The sequence below is a fragment of the Muntiacus reevesi genome, chromosome 1 (assembly GCF_963930625.1).
Source record: "Muntiacus reevesi chromosome 1, mMunRee1.1, whole genome shotgun sequence".
Classification (NCBI taxonomy): Eukaryota; Metazoa; Chordata; class Mammalia; order Artiodactyla; family Cervidae; genus Muntiacus; species Muntiacus reevesi.
Window position 1 is genome coordinate 19,669,935 of NC_089249.1, and position 21,618 is coordinate 19,691,552.

Consider the following 21,618-nt stretch of genomic DNA (forward strand, 5'->3'; position numbering starts at 1 on the left):
TGAATGCATATAGTTATTATAAAAATTAAATGGTAAAGTCTATATAAATGATTAATATGGTGCCTGGCACACAGATGGTATGCAATAAATAGTAACTGTTATTTATGAAAGCTTTATGCCAAGACTTCCCTTGAGGTCCAGTGGCTAAGACTGCACATCCAATGCAGAGGGCAAGGGTTGGATCCCTGACTGGAGAAATAACAGCCCACACGCCACGCGGTGCAGCCAATAAAGAAATGAAAAAAAGCTTATGCTCAGTCTTGTCATGCTGTCACCTGGCAGGTCAGCTTCTATGTCAAAAAGGCAGTAGGCCACTGGCACCCTCAAAAGGCTTACAGTCATTTTCCTATTTGTTTTAACCTACCCCACTCAACAGATCCCTAGTCCATTCCTACTACTTCTGTGTTTTTTAGTTTAATCTTGTTTTCCTGTTTCTGGGCTCAATTTAACCCATACAGTAGGCTTATTATTGCCTCTCTAGTTCCATTTTCCCTCCTCAACTTTAGCCTGTATCTATCACTTTAATTACAATACTTTAAGGCACTCAGGGTAAGCTATTTGCCCAGAGTAGCACAGCACTCGGTATCCATGTTGTGACTGTTGAGTCACTCAGTCGTGTCCGACTCTTTAAGACCCCATGCACTAGAGCACTCCAGGCTTCCCTGTCCTTCACTGTCTCCTGGAGTATGCTCAGATTCATGTCCATCACTGACTCAATGGACTCAGTATCCCAGTCCTCTTAAAAGCCTATAACAGGATCAAAACAACTTAAGACAGGCTTGAGAGAGAATTATGATAGAACCATAAAATGGAATACTAGGTAGCTATGTAAAACAATGCTGCAGAAATATTTAATGACATGAAAAGATATTTACAGTAGGAAGACACTAGACGCATATTATAAAGTTTGTACCAATGATGAGATTATGCAATTTTATAATGCATGTATATGCAAAAAGAGCTGCATAGAAATAAAAATAGAACAATAAACAATAGAAAGTTGAGATAAAGTTAATATATTAAGGCAGTTTTATTTTATTCTTTTGGCCTATTGTATTTTCTAAATTTTCTTTGGTCAGTGTATGTTTTTTTCCTGAGAAAAAGACTGACAAAAATATGAATTTAAACAATACAGAACCTCTTCACATTTTCTTAGCAGGCACTGTGGCATAGCTCTGGAGTCAGAAAGACCAGGACCCAAATCCCGCCCCCTACCACTGGTTAGAAGTCTTACTTTGGCAGTCACTGAGCCTTTAGGTGTGGTGTGGTTACCTGGAAAATGAAGATGCACGTCCTAGCAAACTGCCGGTACCTGATCTTCAGCAGGCTCCATATCCTTACTCTTTGGCAGTGGTACTCAGCTTGAATGTGCATCAGAATCACCTGAAGAGCATGCGGAGCCACATGGCTGGGCCCTGACCCCAGAGTTTCTGATGCAATGGGTCTGGGGGGAGGAAGATATCACGAATTTGCATAAGTTCCCAGGTGACACTGATGCTGCTGGTCTGGTACCATGCTTTGAGGACCACTGCTCTAGGCAATAATATACTACACAGATATTACATGCTCTTTCAGAGAAACATTTCCAGAATATGTGCTGGAAACTGAATTACATAAGAGCCTAATACCACAGATTCACCCAAAAGCCCAGACTTTGCAACACAGGACCATTCACCAAGACAGTGAGGAAACTGGGTTTCCACTATAGGTGAAAGCAAATAACAATTACTAGGACTGCCTTTAGGTAGGAGACAGTCTCTGCAAATGTGGACAAGATCAAGCAATACGCAAGAGGCAGACACAGTGTGGATCCCCTGCTCGCGGACCTGTGCCTGTGTGGGGAGGAGGGCCGTGTACAGTGTGGCACAGAGCCACAGAGCGCTTGCTTTGCTCTGGGCGCCCTCTGTTGACAAAAATCGACATGGCCACTAGTTCCACTGCCTCCTCCCTTTTCTCCCCCCACCCCAGGAGAGCCAAGAGTTCTACGTGTGACTCAGACTTGAGGAAAGGTTTCCACTTAGGAAACTGTCCTAAACCCACATGAAGTCAGGACAGGCCTTTTCTTCTTCCGGTTTTCCCAGTCCCCTTCTCTCTGTATCTGCAGCTCATCTCCAGATGGGTTCACAACTACGGCAGCATGGCAGTCGTCTTAACAGCACGTGGAATTTATATCGCAATTGCGGGGCTGGCATTAGCAGTGGGAATAAAGTCCTGTTGTAAACAGTCTTTAATACTCTGTAAGGCCCAGTTGGTATTTTTGAAAATACACTAACTAGTGAAGTCCTTAAGAGTTTCTATAAATGAAAACTGTTCAATAGCACCCAGACAACTAAAAATAGAATGAGAGAATTTTAGAGCTGGCAAAGATCTCCAATACTATGATCTCCAATGATCTCCTATGATTTCCTCACTTTTATGAGGAAACTGAAGGGCCCAAAAGGTAAACTGACATATAAAGTCACAAAACTAGTGACAGAACCAAGTTTCCAGACTCCTCATGACTCATCATCTTTCCATTCTACTATTCCGATTTTATTCAGAAACCTTATTCATTAGTCATTACCAAGACAAGTGTAACTGCATTTTAATCACGTTATGGAGGGTAAAGAAACTAATGAACATGTAATGATTCCTGTTCTATCCTTTTTATTGCAAAAAGTAAGCCTTTCCTAGTACCAGTATTTTTTTTTTTGGCTGCACCACGTGGCTTGTAGGATCTTAGTTCCTCAACGAGGGATTAAAGCTAGGTCCTTGATAGTGGAAGTGCAGATCCTAACTACTGACTGCCAGGGAATTCGCCACTGATACTGCTTTAACAGCAATCACTTTAGTTCACAGGGTCAAAGGCTGCACCAATGACCAACAAGTGATGTCTAAACTGGGCATCGCCAAATTTTGGGCCGTGGACCAAGTCTAGCCTGTGCAACCCACATAGAGTCCATGAGCTAAGATGGTTTTTACATTTTTAATGACTGAAAAAAAATCAAGAATCTAATATTTCGTGATATATGAAAATCACATGAAATTGAAATGCTAGTGCCCACAAAAAACGTTCTGTTAACAGTCATGCTTAGTCATTTCCATACTGTCTGTGGCTGCTTCTGTGCTATAGCGGCAGAGGTGATTAGCTGCAACAGAGACTGTGTGCCCCAAAGCCTAGAATATTTACTCTCTGATCCTTCACAGAAAAGGTTTGCCTATCCCTGTTCCCTCATAGCTCAGTTGATAAAGAATCTGCCTGCAATGCAGGAGACCCTGGTTTGATCCCTGGGCCAGGAAGATATGCTGGAGAAGGGACAGGCTACCCACTCCAGTATTCTTGGGGTTCCCTTGTGGCTCAGCTGGTAAAGAATCTGTCCGCAGTGCGGGAGACCTGGGTTCAATCCCTGGGTTGGAAAGATCCCCTGGAGAAGGGAAAGGCTACCCATTCCAGTATTCTGGCCTGGAGAATTCCATACAGTCCATGGGGTCACAAAGAGTTGGACACAACTGAGTGACTTTCACTTTCATTCCTGTTTCCAGATGGTGATAGTGGTAAAGAACTTGCCTGCCAATGCAGGAGACGGAGGAGACACAGGTTTGATCCCTGGGTTGGGAAGACCCCTTGGAGAAGGGCATAGCAACCTACTCCAGTATTCTTGCCTGGAGAATCCCATGGACAGAGGAGCCTGGTGAGCTACAGTCCATGAGGTCTCAAAGAGTTGGACAGGACTGAAGCAATGTAGCACACATCCCTGTTCCAAACTATTGATAAATGTGATGTGTGAGCCTTTGGTCAAGTACAAAGTTCTGGGTAGTAAGTCCTGTGGAGGCCCAGGCTCACCTGGGAACCTCCCAAGTTTAGCAGGAGGCCCTTACAGGGTGAGTGGCTGACCTATGCTGCCCTTCGACCTGATCTGTCCTCCGCAGAAGTCAAGGGCACTGTGCTAGGCTTGGCCTGTTTTTCAACTGATATTTATCAACAATCCTATGAAAAGAGCACTGAACATGAGAAGTGTACCCATTTTACAAATGAAGAACCAAACCTAAGCAAGGTTAACTATCAGGCCCAAACTATAATTTGATCCAGATCTATCTGGCACCAAAGTTCGCTCCTTCCCCAGTGGCTTTCAACGGTGTTCTGGTCAGCTGAGGGGCCTCACCGGCAAGGGAAGCCCAGAGGTGGGGCACCAGGCCCTTCCCATCTTTTCTACTAGGACCAACCCACTTACATTTTTTATATTGTATCCATATAATTTGTTTGAAAAAGAAAATTTTCTGCTAAAAAATTTAGCCTGAAGATCAGTGTTCCTCTTTAAAACAAAAGCCAATTTCAGTATCACTTATTATTACCACCTTCAACAAATCTCTCACAAAACTGGAAGTCTCAATTTCCTCATCTGCCAGTCACGATTAAAGCCCTGCCTCCCTGCATGCAGACCAAATTGGTTGAGTGGGGTCTCACCACTCCCAAGATCAAACGAGACTAGATATGAAGCCATGCGTAAATGAGAGGACTGCAGAAATATAAAACAGAATTTTCATCCCCTCCCTAAAGGGTAAGGAGGGGAGCAAGCTGGGAAATAACACTTGCTGCTGACCAAAGAAAAATCAAACATGTAAGTAAAACGTAAACAAAATAAATGTTCAAATAAGAGTAAACAAATAAAAGACATGTGCATGGTGGAAATATCATCAACTCTGAAATCGAACACAGTTAGAATCCACCTTTCCTAGTTAACAGCTACATAGCCGTAGGCAATGGCTTAAACCTCTTTGACTCAGGGTTTTCTCACCTGCAAATGAGATGAAATAATACTTCCCCAGTGCTTTATACAGGGACTGGCACCTAATGAGTCAGTGTTTAGTACAGGTTAGCTCTCTTTTCATGGAGACCTGCCATTTATTACTAAGACCCACCTGCTAGAATTAACGAGTGGGTTCCTGTAAAAAAAGTAATGGAATTAAGGTGGTAGGAGTATCTTTAGTTGAGATGATTCTATGAGCCACGCAACAGTACAAAGCTTGTGTGAGCACAGGCTGGAGGCACTCTAAGGGAACCATGAAAGGTACTAATAACAGGAGATACACAGACCATCCCCTGTTGAAAAGTTCTACTAATTCAATAACGGTATTTACTGAGTGTTGTAAGAGCCTTCTATGGCTCCATAAAATGACAGATTTACATTGAACATCCACTTCACCAAACCCATTAAACTTGTAAGAGGCACTCTCTTGCTGAAGATTAGATATCTAGCTTCTTAAGTATTAATTTTTCATACTGCTTTGGCAAAGCAAAGGCAACAAACCTAGTTAAAGTCTGAACAGAGTTTTTGCTTTCCTTTGTCCACAGGAAAAATCTCACAACAGAGTAGTCTCTCTATTTCATGAAGGCTGAGATGACTTTACTTTTTAATTTGTCCACTTACCAAATTCTTACTGAGCACTTACTTTGTAAAAGTATTCAGGAATATCAAGAAGTACTGAGAGGATAGGGTCCTTGTCCTCACAGGACTGTGTGAGTCATCCAACTTGTTTACCATCACCCAACAGGCAGTAGTAAAGTGCTGTTAGAAAGCAGGAAAAATGTGCCTCGGGGGTTCAGTGGGCATTTATTCAGAGTCTGTACAAGAAATAAGTGCACTAGGCCAAGACTTCATGGAGCGGATCTGAAGTGGGATTTAAAGAATGAAGTATATTTAAACAGAGAGAATACAATAAAGAAAAAACTTAGAATTAAAACCCGTATTTGATTTCAAAGCTACATTATCCCACCCCATTATGTGCCTAAAACACAGAATGCCTTACACAAAACAAAAGAAAAAAGACAAGGGCTAGATCATGGAAGGCCTAGAGTAACCACTAAAGGGTCTTCAGCAGACAAAAGCTAAGCAGAATATGAGCCCCAGTGAAATCAGAGTTGTGCCTTTAAATGCATGATTACACAGAACTTGCTGAAATTAGTTTTTGGATGCACCAAATTTTGTAACACAAGACCTTAAGTCATCTGTTGCATTCCCCTACATCTCTAAGTCAACCCTAAATCAGCTCAGTATAATGGTATACAGCTAATACTACTAAGAAAATAAAAATATTTGACCTATAACTGAAACGCACAACTATATTGTACAACTACAACACCTTTGGCCTTATCTTATATTTGACTAGTTGGTTTCATTCTAAATCACTGGTCACGGTTGTCTGTTGAAGAACAACAGGTTGAGGAAATATACTAAGCTTCTTAAAAGTAACTTACCGAGTGTAACCAGGGCTGGTTGAAGAGACCACCTGCTGCTCAATGGTACTACCTACCAGAGCAAGACGATCCTACTAGCTAACTACTTGGCCACTCTAAGCAATTCTAGACCGGTGAATCTCCTCATATTGAAAATTGCTAATAAAGGAAATTCTATAATTTTCCTTTTATAAATAGTCCCAGTGATTAATAATCTTTAGTCATATAATTCTTTTTGATGGCCACGTTAGATCTTTCATCATAATACACATCAACTGTATACACAGTATTAGGTCAGTCTACTACAAAGTCAAGCAGTGAAGTTATGATCAATCTGTTTACAAAATACATACTAAGCACTTGAGTTAAGAATGGATACAAACTGTTCTAACAGCCTGAAATCACAGCAACCCCAAACTGAGTGAAAGGAGGCAAAGTAGGGGAAGAAGTCAAACTCCGGCATAAAAGACAGGACATGCCAAGAAAACAGGTACAGAAGAGGGGTGAGAAGGAAAGACAGACACGCTTTTCATTCTTCGGACTCAAGTCACTCTCTCATCTATCCACAGAGCCATAGCAACCCTGTAGATTCAGAGGGGAGAGGCTAAGTGACAAAAACTGCCACTGTTTCCACAATGAAGCGTGACACTCCCAAGTACCACAGACGCAAACCCATCACAGCCAAAACAGCCCTGAAAGGAAAAGAGGGAAGTTGAGCCCAGAGATGAGGAGAGTTCTTCTAGATTCCAAGGAAAGCTAAAGATAGTGGTTAGTAAACAACATCAACCAATAAGACACTTTTTACCTAAGAAGTTTTTAAAAATTTAACCTTTACAATCACTTTACAGACATAGACACTTACCCTCACTTTCACAGAGGATAAAACTGAGCCTTAGAGAAGTTAAATAATTTGCTCACAATCTTCACAGTATTTCCCAAACTGCCTTGATCTGAACCTCATGGAAATGTTCATATAGACATGTTAAAATGAGTTCAAATGATTAGTGGGAATTAGGAAAGATTTCATAAAGCAAGTTAAGTTGAGGCCAGAGATCCTAAAGGATACATAGGACTCTGCTAGGAAAAGGAGGAACATTTCAAGCAAAGGGCACTAGAAAGAAATCAATGTCCAGGAGAGAGAATTGAAGGACTGAAAGAAGACACACGGAGCAGAAGAAATATGTGGGTAGGGTAACAAGGAGCAAGGTGGCTGCAGAGAGCCTTCAGTGTCTGCTCAATTTGAACCAGATTCTATTCAAGGCATGAAAGTCTCAAAAATGACTCCCTCTTTCTATTTATGTTGCCAAGACCCATAATGAGTGAGGCAAATAAACTTACACAGATTTCATTTCCCTCACATTGACATATTTTTTCTTGGAAATATGGTAAAGCTATGTTCCTGCACTAGAAATTTCAAATCGATACATGTAATTCATTTCACATGGTGAATAACTAAGACTCAAAAAGAAAATGAAAAATAGACTTAAATCAGAGACTGTGAGAACTAATCATTTCCTTATAAAGCTTCCTTAAGGCCTCTTTCCCATAAAATAGAAAAGAAAAATAATTTACTGACCCTATTACATGTCAAGAAACTTACAAATGTTATCTCAAATCCTACAACAAAACTTTTCACAGTAGATACTATTCCTATTTTACAGAAACTGAGACTCAGAGAAAGCTCAAGAAAAAACTTGTCCAAGATCCTCTAGCCTGCAATGGGAGAGCTGATACTTAAACCAAAAGTCAGGGATGCGGGTGTGTGGGTGTGTGCGTAGGGGGTGTGTGTGGGTGTGTGTGGGTGTGTATCTACAGAGGAATTTCCATGAAATAACTTTACACAGAAGCTACAGTATCTTGGTTGGGGGTTGGGGGGACCCAATGAAACTGGCTGATCCCTTACCATATCACATCCCTTTAGACATGCAGAAAGTAGCATAATTTCTCTTAACTACATTACGGGCTTTCTTGCCCAAACATGCCTGCCACTAAGCATCTGGAGAAGACTGTCTCAGCCAAACACAAAGCCACTATAAACCTGCCAATCTTTTTAGAGCAATTATCAGGCCTGAAAAGAGGTAATCAAATGCCTATTTTCATAGGATGGTTATGCAGAGTTTATTCAAACTTAGCACATAAGAATCAGTTTTGTTTTATTGGGGGAAGGAAGATTTGTCTTGCAAAATCTCATAACTGGGAAAAAATATTTCCAAATTGTAAATATGACAAAGAACTTGTATCCAGAGTATATAAAGAACTCTTACAATTCAACAGTAAAAGAACAAACAAACCAAATATTTGTATAACCAAATAAAACTAAATAAATGGGCAAAAGACTTGAACAGACATCTCAACGAAGAAGATACATGAACAGCCAATAAGCACATGAAAATGTATTCTACGCTGTTAATCATCAGGGAAATGCAAAGTAAAACCACAATGAAATAGCAATATATACTCAGTATAATCAAAGAGATGGATAAAACCACACCACTTTGGAAAGCAGTTTGGCAGTCTCTTAAAGTGAAGCATAATACTTTTTATAATTTCTTCTATCATATTACTGCATTGAAATTTTTATAAGGTTCAGTCAAATATTTAGAAATATTTTATTTTCCTTTCAAATTGGATTTAACCCTTTAATTGTCTAGATATTATTTTGATTTGTAATAGAAAGATAATGAGTTACTTGAGTAGTTTTTAAAAATAACTTTCATTATTTGGTTTGTTTGTTCTTTTACTTCAGTGATCCTCCCCCCAAAAAGCTAAGCATAACTTTACCATAAAACCCAGCTATTCCACTCCTAGAAATCTGCCCAAGAGAAATGAAAACATACATCCATACAAAGACTTGTGAGTGTTCATAACAGCATTGCTACTGATAAGTCGCTTCAGTCGTGTCCGACTCTGTGTGACCCCATAGACGACAGCCCACCAGGCTCCTGTCCCTGGGATTCTCCAGGCAAGAACACTGGAGTGAGTTGCCATTTCCTTCTCCAATGCATGAAAGTGAAAAATGAAAGTGAAGTCGCTCTGTCGTGTCCGACTCTTAGTGACCACATGGACTGTAGCCTACCAGGCTCCTCCGTCCATGGGATTTCCGAGGCAAGAGTACTTGAGTGGGTTGTCGTTGCCTTCTCCCCATAACAGTATTATGTACTCATAAAAACCAAACTGGAAATAAGCCAAGTATCTATCAACTGGTAAATGGATTAACAAAATGTGTACAACCACTCAAGAGAATACTATTCAGCAATGAAAAGTAATGATATGGTGATACATATGATGACATGGATGAATCTCAAAAACACTATGATAAATGAAAGAAGTCATACAAAAAACATTACATACATATTATATGATTGCATATATACTAAATGTCCAGAAAAGATAATTTTATAAGAGTCAGAAACAAGTAGATGGCTGTCTGGGGCTTGGGTGGGAGTAGGGATTGATTGCAAACAAATTTAGGGGGATAATGAAAACATTCTAAAACTGGACTGTGGTGATGGTAATATAAATCTATAAATCTGTCTATAATAAAAATCCTTGAATAAGAACACTTACACTGAGCAAACTTCATATATTATATCTCAATAGTGCTTTTCTGGTCTGGAGAACTCCACGGATATAGTCCATGGAGTCACAAAGAGTTGGACACGACTGAGTGGTTTTGTTTTGAAATTCCCTCACAGCTCAGTTGGTAAAGAATCCACATGCAATGGAGGAGACCCTTGTTCAATTCCTGGGTCGGGAAGATCCACTGGAGAAGGGACAGGCTACCCACTCCAGTATTCTTGGGCTTCCCTTGTGGCTCAGCTGGTAAAGAATTTGCTGCAATGTGGGAGATCTGGGTTCGATCCCTGGGTTGGGAAGATTCCCTGGAAAAGGGAAAGGCTACCCACTCCAGTATTCTGGCCTGGAGAATTCCATGGACTTTATAATCCATGGAGTAGCAAAGAGTTGAACATAAGTGAGTGACCTTCACTTTCACTTCATGCTTCTTAAAAAGTAATTACTAAACATATATATGGATTTTCTATACATATATACGTATATATTAAATAACTCCAGTGGAAACCAAAAAGTATACAAGAAAGGGAATGTAGTCATAATATTTTATGGTTCAGCTATATTCACTCATAATAATGTATATATTATGTAAACATAAATAAATAATGAACACTGATTTAACAACAACAAAAAAGGCTTTGTTAGAAGGAAGGGGAGAGTGTCTATAAAACTGCTAATTTCTCGCCTCCAATAGTAAGTAGGAAGCCAAAGGATAGAGCTTCAAACTGATAAATCAAGAAATATCAGAACAAGCATGTGATTTAGGTGCACGGTTGTAAGTTAACAAAAGAAATAAAATGGTCTTTCCTAGGAGAGAGAAAATTTTATGAAGTTTCTACAGGATGGAGTGATCTAAAAGGCAATATTAAGCCTGAAGCTGATGAACAGTTTGAAGCTGCAGCACTTACCAGCCCTTCATCCACTAGAGGGTGTAAGGCAACACTACACAAGGACCTGAGCCGCTGACGAGTGACCCGATGTCTGATACTGAAGAGAAGCAACATGTGAATAAATTTTGCATAAGGCTGAAAGCAGGGTTCTAGGTAACCTACTAGGAAGAAAAGAAAGCAATTGCATACTTTTTGTAATTTAAAAGCAAAGTAGAAGTACTTTTAGTTTTAAAAAGGGGGGGGGGTACAATAATAACTCTTGATTGTGAGATATAAGAGAGGTATGGAGGAAGGAATAGTTAGGCAACTTGGGATGGACATGCACACACCGCTATATTTAAAATGGATAACCAGCAAGGACCTCCTGTATAGCACAGGAACTCTGTTCAATGTTATGTGGCAGCTTGGAAGAGAGAGGAATTTGGGGAAGATAGGACACAGGTATATAAATGGCGAAGTCCCTTCACTGTTCATCTGAAACTATCACAACACAGTTAACTGGCGATACTTGAGTACAAAAATTTTTTTCAAGAAATTTAAAAATTAAAAAAAGGAAAGAGGTATGAAACATTTTATTTCTAAATCTATCATTTTAATCCAGTCTCCAACTGGGAAATGCAGTGGGGTAAAGCTCATTCAACAACTAAGTGCTAGCTGGAACTGATACTGAACACAGCAAATGAAAAAGTTGTTGTCTAGACTGTTGTAACGTTGCCTTTTTTTGGGGGGGGTGGTTGGGGGATTCTAAGTATTCATTCATTACAGCAACCACAATGTAGCTTTGAAAAATGTAAAGCAGATCATGTCATTCTCTGCTTAAAATCTTTCAAAAGCTTCACACTAAACTGAGAATATTTTTCGTTTATTCATTGAACAAATACTTATTGATCTCCTCCTACACACCTAACTCTGCTCTAAGCAATGTCACAACTTGTACAGAACTTATATTTTAGTGGAAGAGACAGACAATAAAGTATACACACTAGATAATTTAAGATAACAATGAGAGAGAGTGAATGGTCAGGCTATGTACATATGTGGATAACTTTAGACTGGTGTGGTCTGGGAAGGCTCCTCTGAGAAGTAAACTTTGTCCCCATGATCGGAATGAGAAGGTGAAGATCTGGGTCAAGGGCACTGCAGATCTGACAGTGATTCCACACCTGAAGCTGAGATCAAGCTCCACAAGTTAAAAAATGGAAAGAATGCCCAATGCAGCTGAAGTTGACAGTAAGTAAGAGAGGGGTAGGAGATGAATTACAGACGTAGGCAATAAGCTCATATAAACATACTCCTAAATCCATACAATGAGATATTCTACCAAAAAACAAAGTACTGATACATGCTACAATATAGATGAACGTTGAAAACATTATACCAAGTGAAAGAAACCAGTCACTAAAGACCAGATACTGTATGATTATGGTTTCATTAAATGTCCAGAATAGGCAAACACACATAGACAGAAAGCAGATCAATGGCGCATGTGTGCAAAGAATGGTAAAGTGACAGCTAAAGGCTATGGATGAGGTTTCTTTAGGGTGGCATTTTTAAGAACAACAATTACTTGAATCTTGTTTTTCAAAACAGTAAACTGCAATCCATTAGTGAGTTCAGGAAATCAATTCTGGTCAATCAATTGTTAGTCAAAATCAACAGTTTTTGTTTTTCTTTTTTAATGGAATAGAATGGAAAATATCACAGAGCTAAGAGTAACAGGCAAATTTGGCCTTGGAATAAGGAATGAAGCAGGGCAAAGGCTAATAGAGTTTTTACCAAGAGAACACACTGGTCATAGCAAACACCCTCTTCCAACAACACAAGAGAAGACTCTACATATGGACATCACCAGATGGTCAACACCAAAATCAGACTGATTATATTCTTTGCAACCAAAGATGGAGAAGCTCTATACAGTCAGCAAAAGCAAGACTGAGAGGTGACTATAGCTCAGATCATGAACTCCTGATTGCCAAATTAAGACTTAAATTGAAGAAAACCACTAGACCTTTCAGGTATGACCTAAATCAAATCCCTTATGATTATACAGTGGAAGTGAGAAATAGATTTAAGGGACCAGATCTGATAGACAGAGTTCCTGATGAACTATGGACGGAGGTTCATGACACTGTACAGGAGACAGGGATCAAGACCATCCCCAAGGAAAAGAAATGCAAAAAACCAAAATGGCTGTCTGAAGAGGCCTTTCAAATAGCTGTGAAAAGAAGAGAAGCCAAAAGCAAAGGAGAAAAGGAAAGATATTCCCATTTGAATGCAGAGGTGCAAAGAATAGCAAGGAGAGATAAGAAAGCCTTCTTCAGTGATCAATGCAAAGAAATAGAGGAAAACAACAGAATGGGGAAGACTAGAGATCTCGTCAAGAAAATTAGAGATACCAAGGGAACATTTCATGCAAAGATGGGCTCAATAAAGGACAGAAATGGTATGGACCTAACAGAAGCAGAAGATATTAGGAAGAGGTGGCAAAAATACACAGAAGAATTGTACAAAAAAGATCTTTACGACCCAGATAATCACAATGGTGTGATCACACACCTAGAGCCAGACATCCTGGAATGTGAAGTCAAGTGGGTCTTAGAAAGCATCACTATGCACAACGCTAGTGGAGGTAATGGAATTCCAGCTGAGCTATATCAAATCCTGAAAGATGATGCTGTCAAAGTGCTGCACTCAATTGCCAGCAAATTTGGAAAACTCAGCAGTGGCCACAGGACTGGAAAAGGTCAGTTTTCATTCCAATCCCAAAGAAAGGCAATGCCAAAGAATGCTCAAACTACCGCACAATTGCACCTATCTCACAAGCTAGTAAAGTAATGCTCAAAATTCTCCAAGCCAGGCTTTAGCAATACGTGAACCGTGAACTTCCAGATGTTCAAGTTGGTTTTAGAAAAGGCAGAGGAACCAGAGATCAAATTGCCAACATCCACTGGATCATCAAAAAAGCAAGAGAGTTCCAGAAAAATGTCTATTTCTGCTTTATTGACTATGCCAAAGCCTTTGACTGTGTGGATCACAATAAACTGTGGAAAATTCTGAAGGAGATGGGAATACCAGACCACCTGACCTGCCTCTTGAGAAACCTGTATGCAGGTCAGGAAGCAACAGTTAGAACTAGACATGGAACAACAGACTGGTTCCAGATAGGAAAAGGAGTACATCAAGGCTGTATATTGTCACCCTGCTTATTTAACTTATATGCAGGGTACATCATGAGAAACCCTGGGCTGGGAAGAAGCACAAGCTGGAATCAAGATTGCTGGGAGAAATATCAATAACCTCAGATACGCAGATGAAACCACCCTTATAGCAGAAAGTGAAGAGGAACTAAAAAGCCTCTTGATGAAAGTGAAAGAGGAGAGTGAAAAAGTTGGCTTAAAGCTCAACATTCAGAAAACTAAGATCATGACATCTGGTCCCATCACTTCATGGCAAATAGATGGGGCAACAGTGGAAACAGTGACAGACTTTATATTTTGGGGCTCCAAAATCACTGCAGATGGTGACTGCAGCCATGAAATTAAAAGACGCTTACTCCTTGGAAGGAAAGTTATGACCAACTTAGACAGCATATTAAAAAGCAGAGACACTACTTTGCCAACAAAGATCTGCCTAGTCAAGGCTATGGTTTTTCCAGTGGTCACATATGGATGTGAGAGTTGGACTGTGAAGAAAGCTGAGCACCGAAGAATTGATGCTTTTGAACTATGGTGCTGGAGAAGACTCTTGCGAGTCCCTTGGACTGCAAGGAGATCCAACCAGTCCATCCTAAAGGAAATCAGTCTTGGGTGTTCACTGGAAGGACTGATGCTGAAGCTGAAACTCCAGTACTTTGGCCACCTCATGCAAAGAGCTGACTCATTAGAAAAGACCCTATGCTGGGAGGAACTGGGGTCAGGAGGAGAAGGGGACGACAGAGGATGAGATGGCTGGATGGCATCTCCGACTCGATGGACATGAGTTTGAGTAAACTCCAGGAATTAGTGATGAACAGGGAAGCCTGGCATGCTGTGATTCATGGTATCACAAAGAGTCGGACAAGACTGAGCAACTGAACTGAACTGAAGAACACAATATGGATAAGTAATTTTGGTAAGATTAATTTAACTCTTATGTTTGTGTATGTGTGTGTGTGAGTGTACCGGGTCATGATGTAAAATGTATCATTTACTAGAAATTGCCATCTTTTTTAAGCTTGAAAGTGCTGAGCTAGAACCTGAACATCCTTACTATGTCCTCCGTTGCAAACCTCCCCAAGGAAAGAAAAACAGCCATCATTTCTTTGCCACCGAAACAAATGAGTGTGACAGAAAACGTACTTACTATTGCCCATGGCTCCCAATCAAAATAAGCCCTAAAAGTTCATTTGCAAAAAACTGGACAAAAATAAAATTCATTCCAAGGATAAAAAAAAAAAAGATAACTGGTGAGAAAAGGGGAAATTAAAAATCCTCAAGAAGAAAGAAAATACTTTTGGGATAAAAATCTCTTAGGTAAATTTATAATCTTCCCTCTAAATTAAAAGTAAAGCTGCTACTCCAAATTTAAATCCCTAATTATCTCAGTCACATCTGTCATCTTTTTTGAAATTCCCATTTTGTTGGAATCACTTTATCATGTTCATATAATAGCTCTTCGACAGATTTTTAGAAAATTGAAGGAAAAAACTTTTTAAGGAGCCACTGACTAGCACTTAAAAAATCAGAGTTCTAACACTGTGACATTAATTTTCTTTATATTAAAATCAAAAATTATAACAGGAAGTTTTATTTCATTCCTCATGGGCATGTTCTTCTTGACACTCCTAGGAAAGCAGTGTTCTCTAAGCTAAACAGCAAATCACAATCATAGCCTATAGTATAGCTAGCAAGCAAAAGTAAGTAAATTCATAAAATAAAAAAAAGATAAATTGTAGACTGTAAGTTATTTTAACAAACAAAACAGGAAGAAAACTTGACAGAAGTTCAGTTATGTAAGGAACTTCCAGTTCATATGAAGACTTTTCGTGCTATTACATTCTCCAAAGATTCTGTAATATCTTATCTTGCCACAGGAGGATGAGAACATCCCCATTTAAAGAGGAGAGAACATCCCCATTTAAAGAGGAGAGAACGCTGACAGAAGAGTACAAGAGGAAACTACAAGACACAGAGGCTGAAAATCCAGGGCTCAAGTCTAACTGTGCCGCTAACTATGTGACAAGGGGAAATTCATTGAAAAATCTCTGCTTTGAGGGACAGGGTGGGTACGGAAGGAGAGGGGGGTTCAGGATGAGGGAACACATGTATACCTGTGGCTGATTCATGTTGAAGTATGGAAAAAACCATCACAATATTGTAAATTATCCTCCAATTAAAATAATTAATTAAAAAAAAGTCTTTTCCTATTAAGTCCAATGCTAGGGGTTTCCTCAAAAACAAAACAAAACAAAAACTCTACTTTGATTTTCTTAGCTATAAAATAGGGGTAATAAAGCCCGACCTTCCTAGTAGAGCTATTGTAAAGATCAAAACTGAATATACTGACACCTGGAAGCACACACTGTAAACTGCACAATAATTTACTAACATTCCGGTTCCTCAGCTGATTCAACACCTGAACCCAACCAAGAGTCTGTGCTCTCATCTCCAATGTGAATGGCAATACTTCATGCCCATAGGTCGAGTGTGGGCAATGCACCAAGCCATAATCCCAAACCTTATCATCCCAGTTAAGGGGTGCTTAGCTGCTCACTCATGTCCAATTCTCTGCGACCCCACAGACTGTAGCTTGCCAGGCTCCTCTGGCCATGGGATTCTCCAGGAGAGAATACTGGAGTGGGCTGCCATGCCCTCCTCCAGGGACAAGTTAAGGGGATACTCACTTTATTTCTTTAATCATAGCTAGGATGACCACACATCCCATTCATAAAGATCTGCCTCAGACTATTCAACGGTAGCATCCCTCTTCTCTCTCAAAATTGCCCCAACTTGAATGATAAACTATATGCAGTCACCCTAATTATAGCAGATATAACATTGTAGCACCAAGAGGTGACAGGCAAGGTCTAGGTTTAGGACTCCCATTGTAGTTCCTAGGGGCCCCTGAAAACCATTCCAAATTAAAAAAACCAACATTAGCAGAAATAATAAGTTTCCTATGCAGAACTAAGGCCCCTTCTAATCAGTCTGCTATTCCTAGGTCCCTCCTGAATAAAAACTCTGGTGCTAATGTGCACAAATATTCTCTCATTCAGAGAACATTACAAACCCACAAAATATTCCAGCCTCAATCAACACTTGGGAACTCTATCATAAGCATGTACATATACACATAAATCACAGAGCTAGGAATCTAAACCATGACATTGTGTCATCAACCTAAAATTCTGTGTGGCCTGAGAGAAAACATTCAGCCTTTCTGAGCAGGTTTTCACTTCTGCTAATCTAGAACATGTCTGTCTCCTCCACTTCCACGGAGAGACCACATCAGCAAACACTGTGATGTGCTCGGAGTGCTTTGTAAAAGCAATGGAGTGCCATCCTTGAAAGCCTTTAACTGACTGGGAAAGAAGGCTGAGCTGAAATTGCATAAAAAAGCAAAACCTCTACAAGGGGACAGGTGGGTTTTTCTCCCCTCCTCTCCTTCCCAGGTTTTTGATTCAAATGTGTTACCAGGGGTGTGTGTAACAGGGTGAAAAGTGTCACCGTAATGGTGAAATGCTGGCCCACTTAGTGCTAAGGAACTTTGTTGTTATAAGAAAACCAGGGTCACGGACTCCAAGATTTATAGTTCAGTGTCAAGGGATCTATGAAGCCCCCAAATGATAAATAAATAAAGTGAGTGAGCAGAAATACTGCACATGACCACATTTTTCTTTGGTAAGTCAATAATGGCCAGTATAGAGGAAAGGACACTCAAAAACAGAGGACAAATTTCAGTGCTCATTCAGCTACAAACTTGTATGGTTACCTTGGATAAGTCACTTTAATCTCTGTGTGCCTGTTTCTTTATCTTTCCAAAGGAAATACTTGCCTTATCCATTCAAGAGGTGGCGGTGAGGATAAGAGGAGAAAATACTGATGAAAGCCCCACTTTGCAACAGTCAAAAGATTGTCACTTTTATCTCTTTTAAAATCACCATTAGAAGCTGAGAGGAATTTTGTCTGGAGATGGCTCCTATTTATTTAGAAAGGAAATGCAAAAAAATAAGGAAAAGCAAATAAAGATTCACATAATTAAAGTTCACCTTCAACTCCACTCTCCGGTCTCTGAATGTGCTGAGCCAAAGCACTCCAGGGAGGTGTTAAGACCACAAGTTCAGTTTCTGCCCAGCTCAGGCTGCTCGGTGACCAGTGTTTCACACTGATAAATGCCTCCCAAATCTCAGAGCACAAAGTGAGAGTTCGCAAGGTTAGGCGCATTAATTAGCAGGATTCATCTGGATTCTGTATTCATCAAATGCAACAAGCAGCCATTCAATATTTGCCTGTTTGCACTACACTAAGGTCTCTAATTCAAAGATCCAGACAGAAAAACAAAATAAAACCCAAGAAAGTAAACTAAAATAAACCTGTCACCATCAGAATGTGCCTCAAAGTAAATTAAGCAGCTTTAAACCACAGCAAAAGGGTCTGCATAGGCCCACAGCAGAGACAGTATGAGCAATAAATGTGCAGGCTACAGAAGTGGGTCCCACTGCAAAAGAAAGGAAAAATAAAGTAGTTCTAAGCAAAGACTACTTTTTGTGCTTTAACAAATTCTTAATTCCTTCTGCTTAATTCCTTACTGATCTGTAGTCCCCACAGGAAGACACATTATACAGTACCTTTTCAGATTCTTTTAAACTTCGTTAAGTCTGTTCCCCATACTTAACTTCAATTAGTTTTACCTTCCTATATCTAAAATAAGCCTATATCCAAAATAAACAACATTTGATAAGCAAATATTTGCGTTAGTACACAAAAGTAGACTCAGAGACTGACTACGATCCCTTATGTTTTAAAGGTCCTAGGTGGAAAGTACAGGGTGAAATAGAAAATGTCACTCATTTCAAAGCAGCCCGGGGGATTGTAGTGTTTTATTTTGGCTGCAAAAATCACCTGGAGGAATTTCTAAATACCTGAATGGCTAAGCCCAATCTCAGACTCACTCAATCAGAACCTCTGGGGCCTAGATCTCCAGGCAATGGTACTTTTTCTGTTATATGGCCAGGATACAGAATTGCTATCAAAGGACATGAATTTCACAGTTTACAGAAGCTCTAGGGCAAATCTAAACCAGAAAGAAAAAAGGAAGACCTTCTACATTATCTTTAGGTCTGGGGTAAATGACCATCTCTTTCACCAAAAGCTCCCATAGGAATGACCTTCAGTGACAACAGGGATCCCACTGGGAGATGAACACAGAGAGGAACAGCACTTTCTCTCCCCTCCTTTTTGCCATACCCTACCTGGACCAGTCTGATGCCAACTCAACACCAGAAATGCAAGAACTGAGCCAATACTTCCAAATCTGGAAGGCCCTCAAATAGTGCTGTTGACTATGGCGCCATCCTGGTTTTTAAGCTCAGCTTCAGGGGTTTTGATGAGATTTAATTAAGTTCTAGGAAGGGAAACTAGGTCAGCCCCTTGGTCGAGCATTCTGATAATGCACATCCCTTAATGTGCATTACTGGACAAGTCTAATAATGGTGATTTTTTTGGACAACCCTCTAAGGAATAGTGGATAGGCATTCAAAGATACACATGATGGCTAGAAATTCAGAAATATTTCTAGGAGTTACCCTTTTAAATCTCCTGAAGAGTTTCAATATCTTCAAACAGCAGGAGGTAAATTCCAGAGGCTAGGTGTCTTACATCATTTCTCTGAGGCAGCCTAACCTGTTCTACCCTAACTCTGTCAGCCTCACCAGATCCGAAAAGCACAAGGACAGGGAAGGCATTTTACACCCTTGCCTAAACCATACTGAGGATGTCTTGGCAGGAGATAGTTTTGCTCTAATCCACAAATGCGACCTGGGCTTTCTCCAATCATCCTCCTTATCTAACAAAGAAAGGCAGCAGAAACTTCCCTGATTAAAACCATAAGGCTGAAATCCCCCAGGGACAAGAATGGAATTTTCTTGTTGCTGATTACTGCAGGGACTCCAAAAATCTGTGCAGGCAGGGGCTAAGTGGCTGGGAATAAACAGACAAGTCTAACACAAAATTATGAGACATTAAGAAAATCAAGTTAAAAAATTATCATGTAGCCTGTAGAAGAAAAAACAAAAGCAATTACAACTGTGCCTGAGTGACTTTCCCCAATAATATCCACAATTTCAATAATGTGATTACAATACCGTTAGGGTTAAGAAGTATGTTTTATATATTGCTAATGTAAATTCGTTGCTGAAACTAACCAAATCACTCTCCAAAATAAATAATTCCAGGAAATGCTCTCTATCATGTAGCATTCTTAGATAAAACACACACATACCACATATGAGTTATAAACAACTTATACCAACCTGGCTGTCCCGTGTTGGGAATCCATGATAACCTGGGGTCAGAGGCTCGTTCTGAGACAAAGAAAAGAAAAGAAAACCATAAGATAAAAGACAGTGTTAAGAATCATCAGAATCATCCACAATGATCAGACATAAATTCCTGCAGTAGTTCCTAAGGTGTTCCATTGCTCTACTCCACTCTACCTATATACATCTTTGAGTTCAGCATGCAGGATAGCAAAAAAATCAAAAACAAATAAAAAACAGTATTTGCTTAGGAGCACTATCCATAAAGCACTGTGTTCCTCCTCGTCCAGCTAAATGTTTGCTTCTCAGTGCCTCTCCAACAGAGCACTCCAGGGATTTGGGGCAGATCAACTCCTAACTTCACACTATGGGACTCCAGCATGTCTGGCCCCCGAACTCTAAAAGCCAGTAGCACTCCCGAACACTGGACAATGAAAAACCTTCACACATTTCCAAAAGTACCCTCGTTGGGAAGGGGACAGCATCACCCCTACTGAGAACTGCCTCTTGACCTGGACAAGTTTTGTCCCTTCCCTCTATCAATCTGCTTTCCTTCAGTTTTGCTCCTGTTCCAGACTTCCTCTAACATCCTACATCCTATGGACTCAAGTGACTCGTAATATGTATATGTGTTAAATTTATTAGGTTATTTGCACAATTTACTTTCCATATTATTTATAATTTAATTCATCTTTTTGTAAAGGTGTATCATACTGAGTAGGTCTTCCCAGGTGGTGCCAGTGGTAAAGAACCTGCCTGCCAATGCAGGAGACGCAAGACACATGGGTTCAGTCCCTCGGTCAGGAAGAACCCCTAGAGAAGGGCAAGGCAACCCACTCCAGTATTCTTGCCTGGAGAATTCCATGGACAGAGGAGCCTGGTAGACTACAGTCCATGGGATTGCGCAGAGTTGTACACAACTGAAGTGACTTAGCATGCACACACACACATCATACTGAGTACCTGATCTTCACATTAACCATTAAATCAAGATCCTTGAGGGCTAGAATGGTAACCAATAGAAGCTATGCAAACCCTAATTTAGTATAAGGTCATACAATATGAGCACTCACTAATGGCTTACTTGACTCATTCAGCCATACACTGAGTATCTAATATTTTGAAAGAACTGTTTAGATGACTGACAGAGTAAGAAAGATGAATAAAACAAGACCCTTGCCTCCAGGGGAACTTTAAAGTGGGAGGAGATACACATGCACATAAAGATGTAAATGAGAAAATAGTGTTTTTGTAGTTTTTTCAAGGTGCTCAATACAGCCACCTGAAAGATATTCATCCTCTTTTTCAATTCATTTGTATTTCCACTCCTACTAGCAAAAGGTAAGTTAAGAAGAATTTTCATCAATAGGACCTTTTTTTATGACAAAAGAGTGAACCCTCTATCTAATGGTACATCTGCTTTGATT

At 40.0% G+C, this 21,618-nt stretch overlaps 1 protein-coding gene across 11 annotated transcripts in view; it reads right to left on the reverse strand.

Annotated features, from left to right (window-relative positions):
• RBFOX2 (RNA binding fox-1 homolog 2) overlaps positions 1-21,618 on the reverse strand; it is a 287,281-nt gene that overhangs the window by 182,653 nt on the left and 83,010 nt on the right. For all 11 annotated transcript variants that reach the window (XR_010663646.1, XM_065938753.1, XM_065938762.1 and 8 more), the window contains exon 2: positions 20,186-20,236. Coding sequence is in view for 10 of the 11 variants with exons in the window: in XM_065938753.1 (XP_065794825.1) it covers positions 20,186-20,236 (51 nt within the window). In the remaining variant the exon portion in view is untranslated. The remainder of the gene's footprint in view (positions 1-20,185; positions 20,237-21,618) is intronic.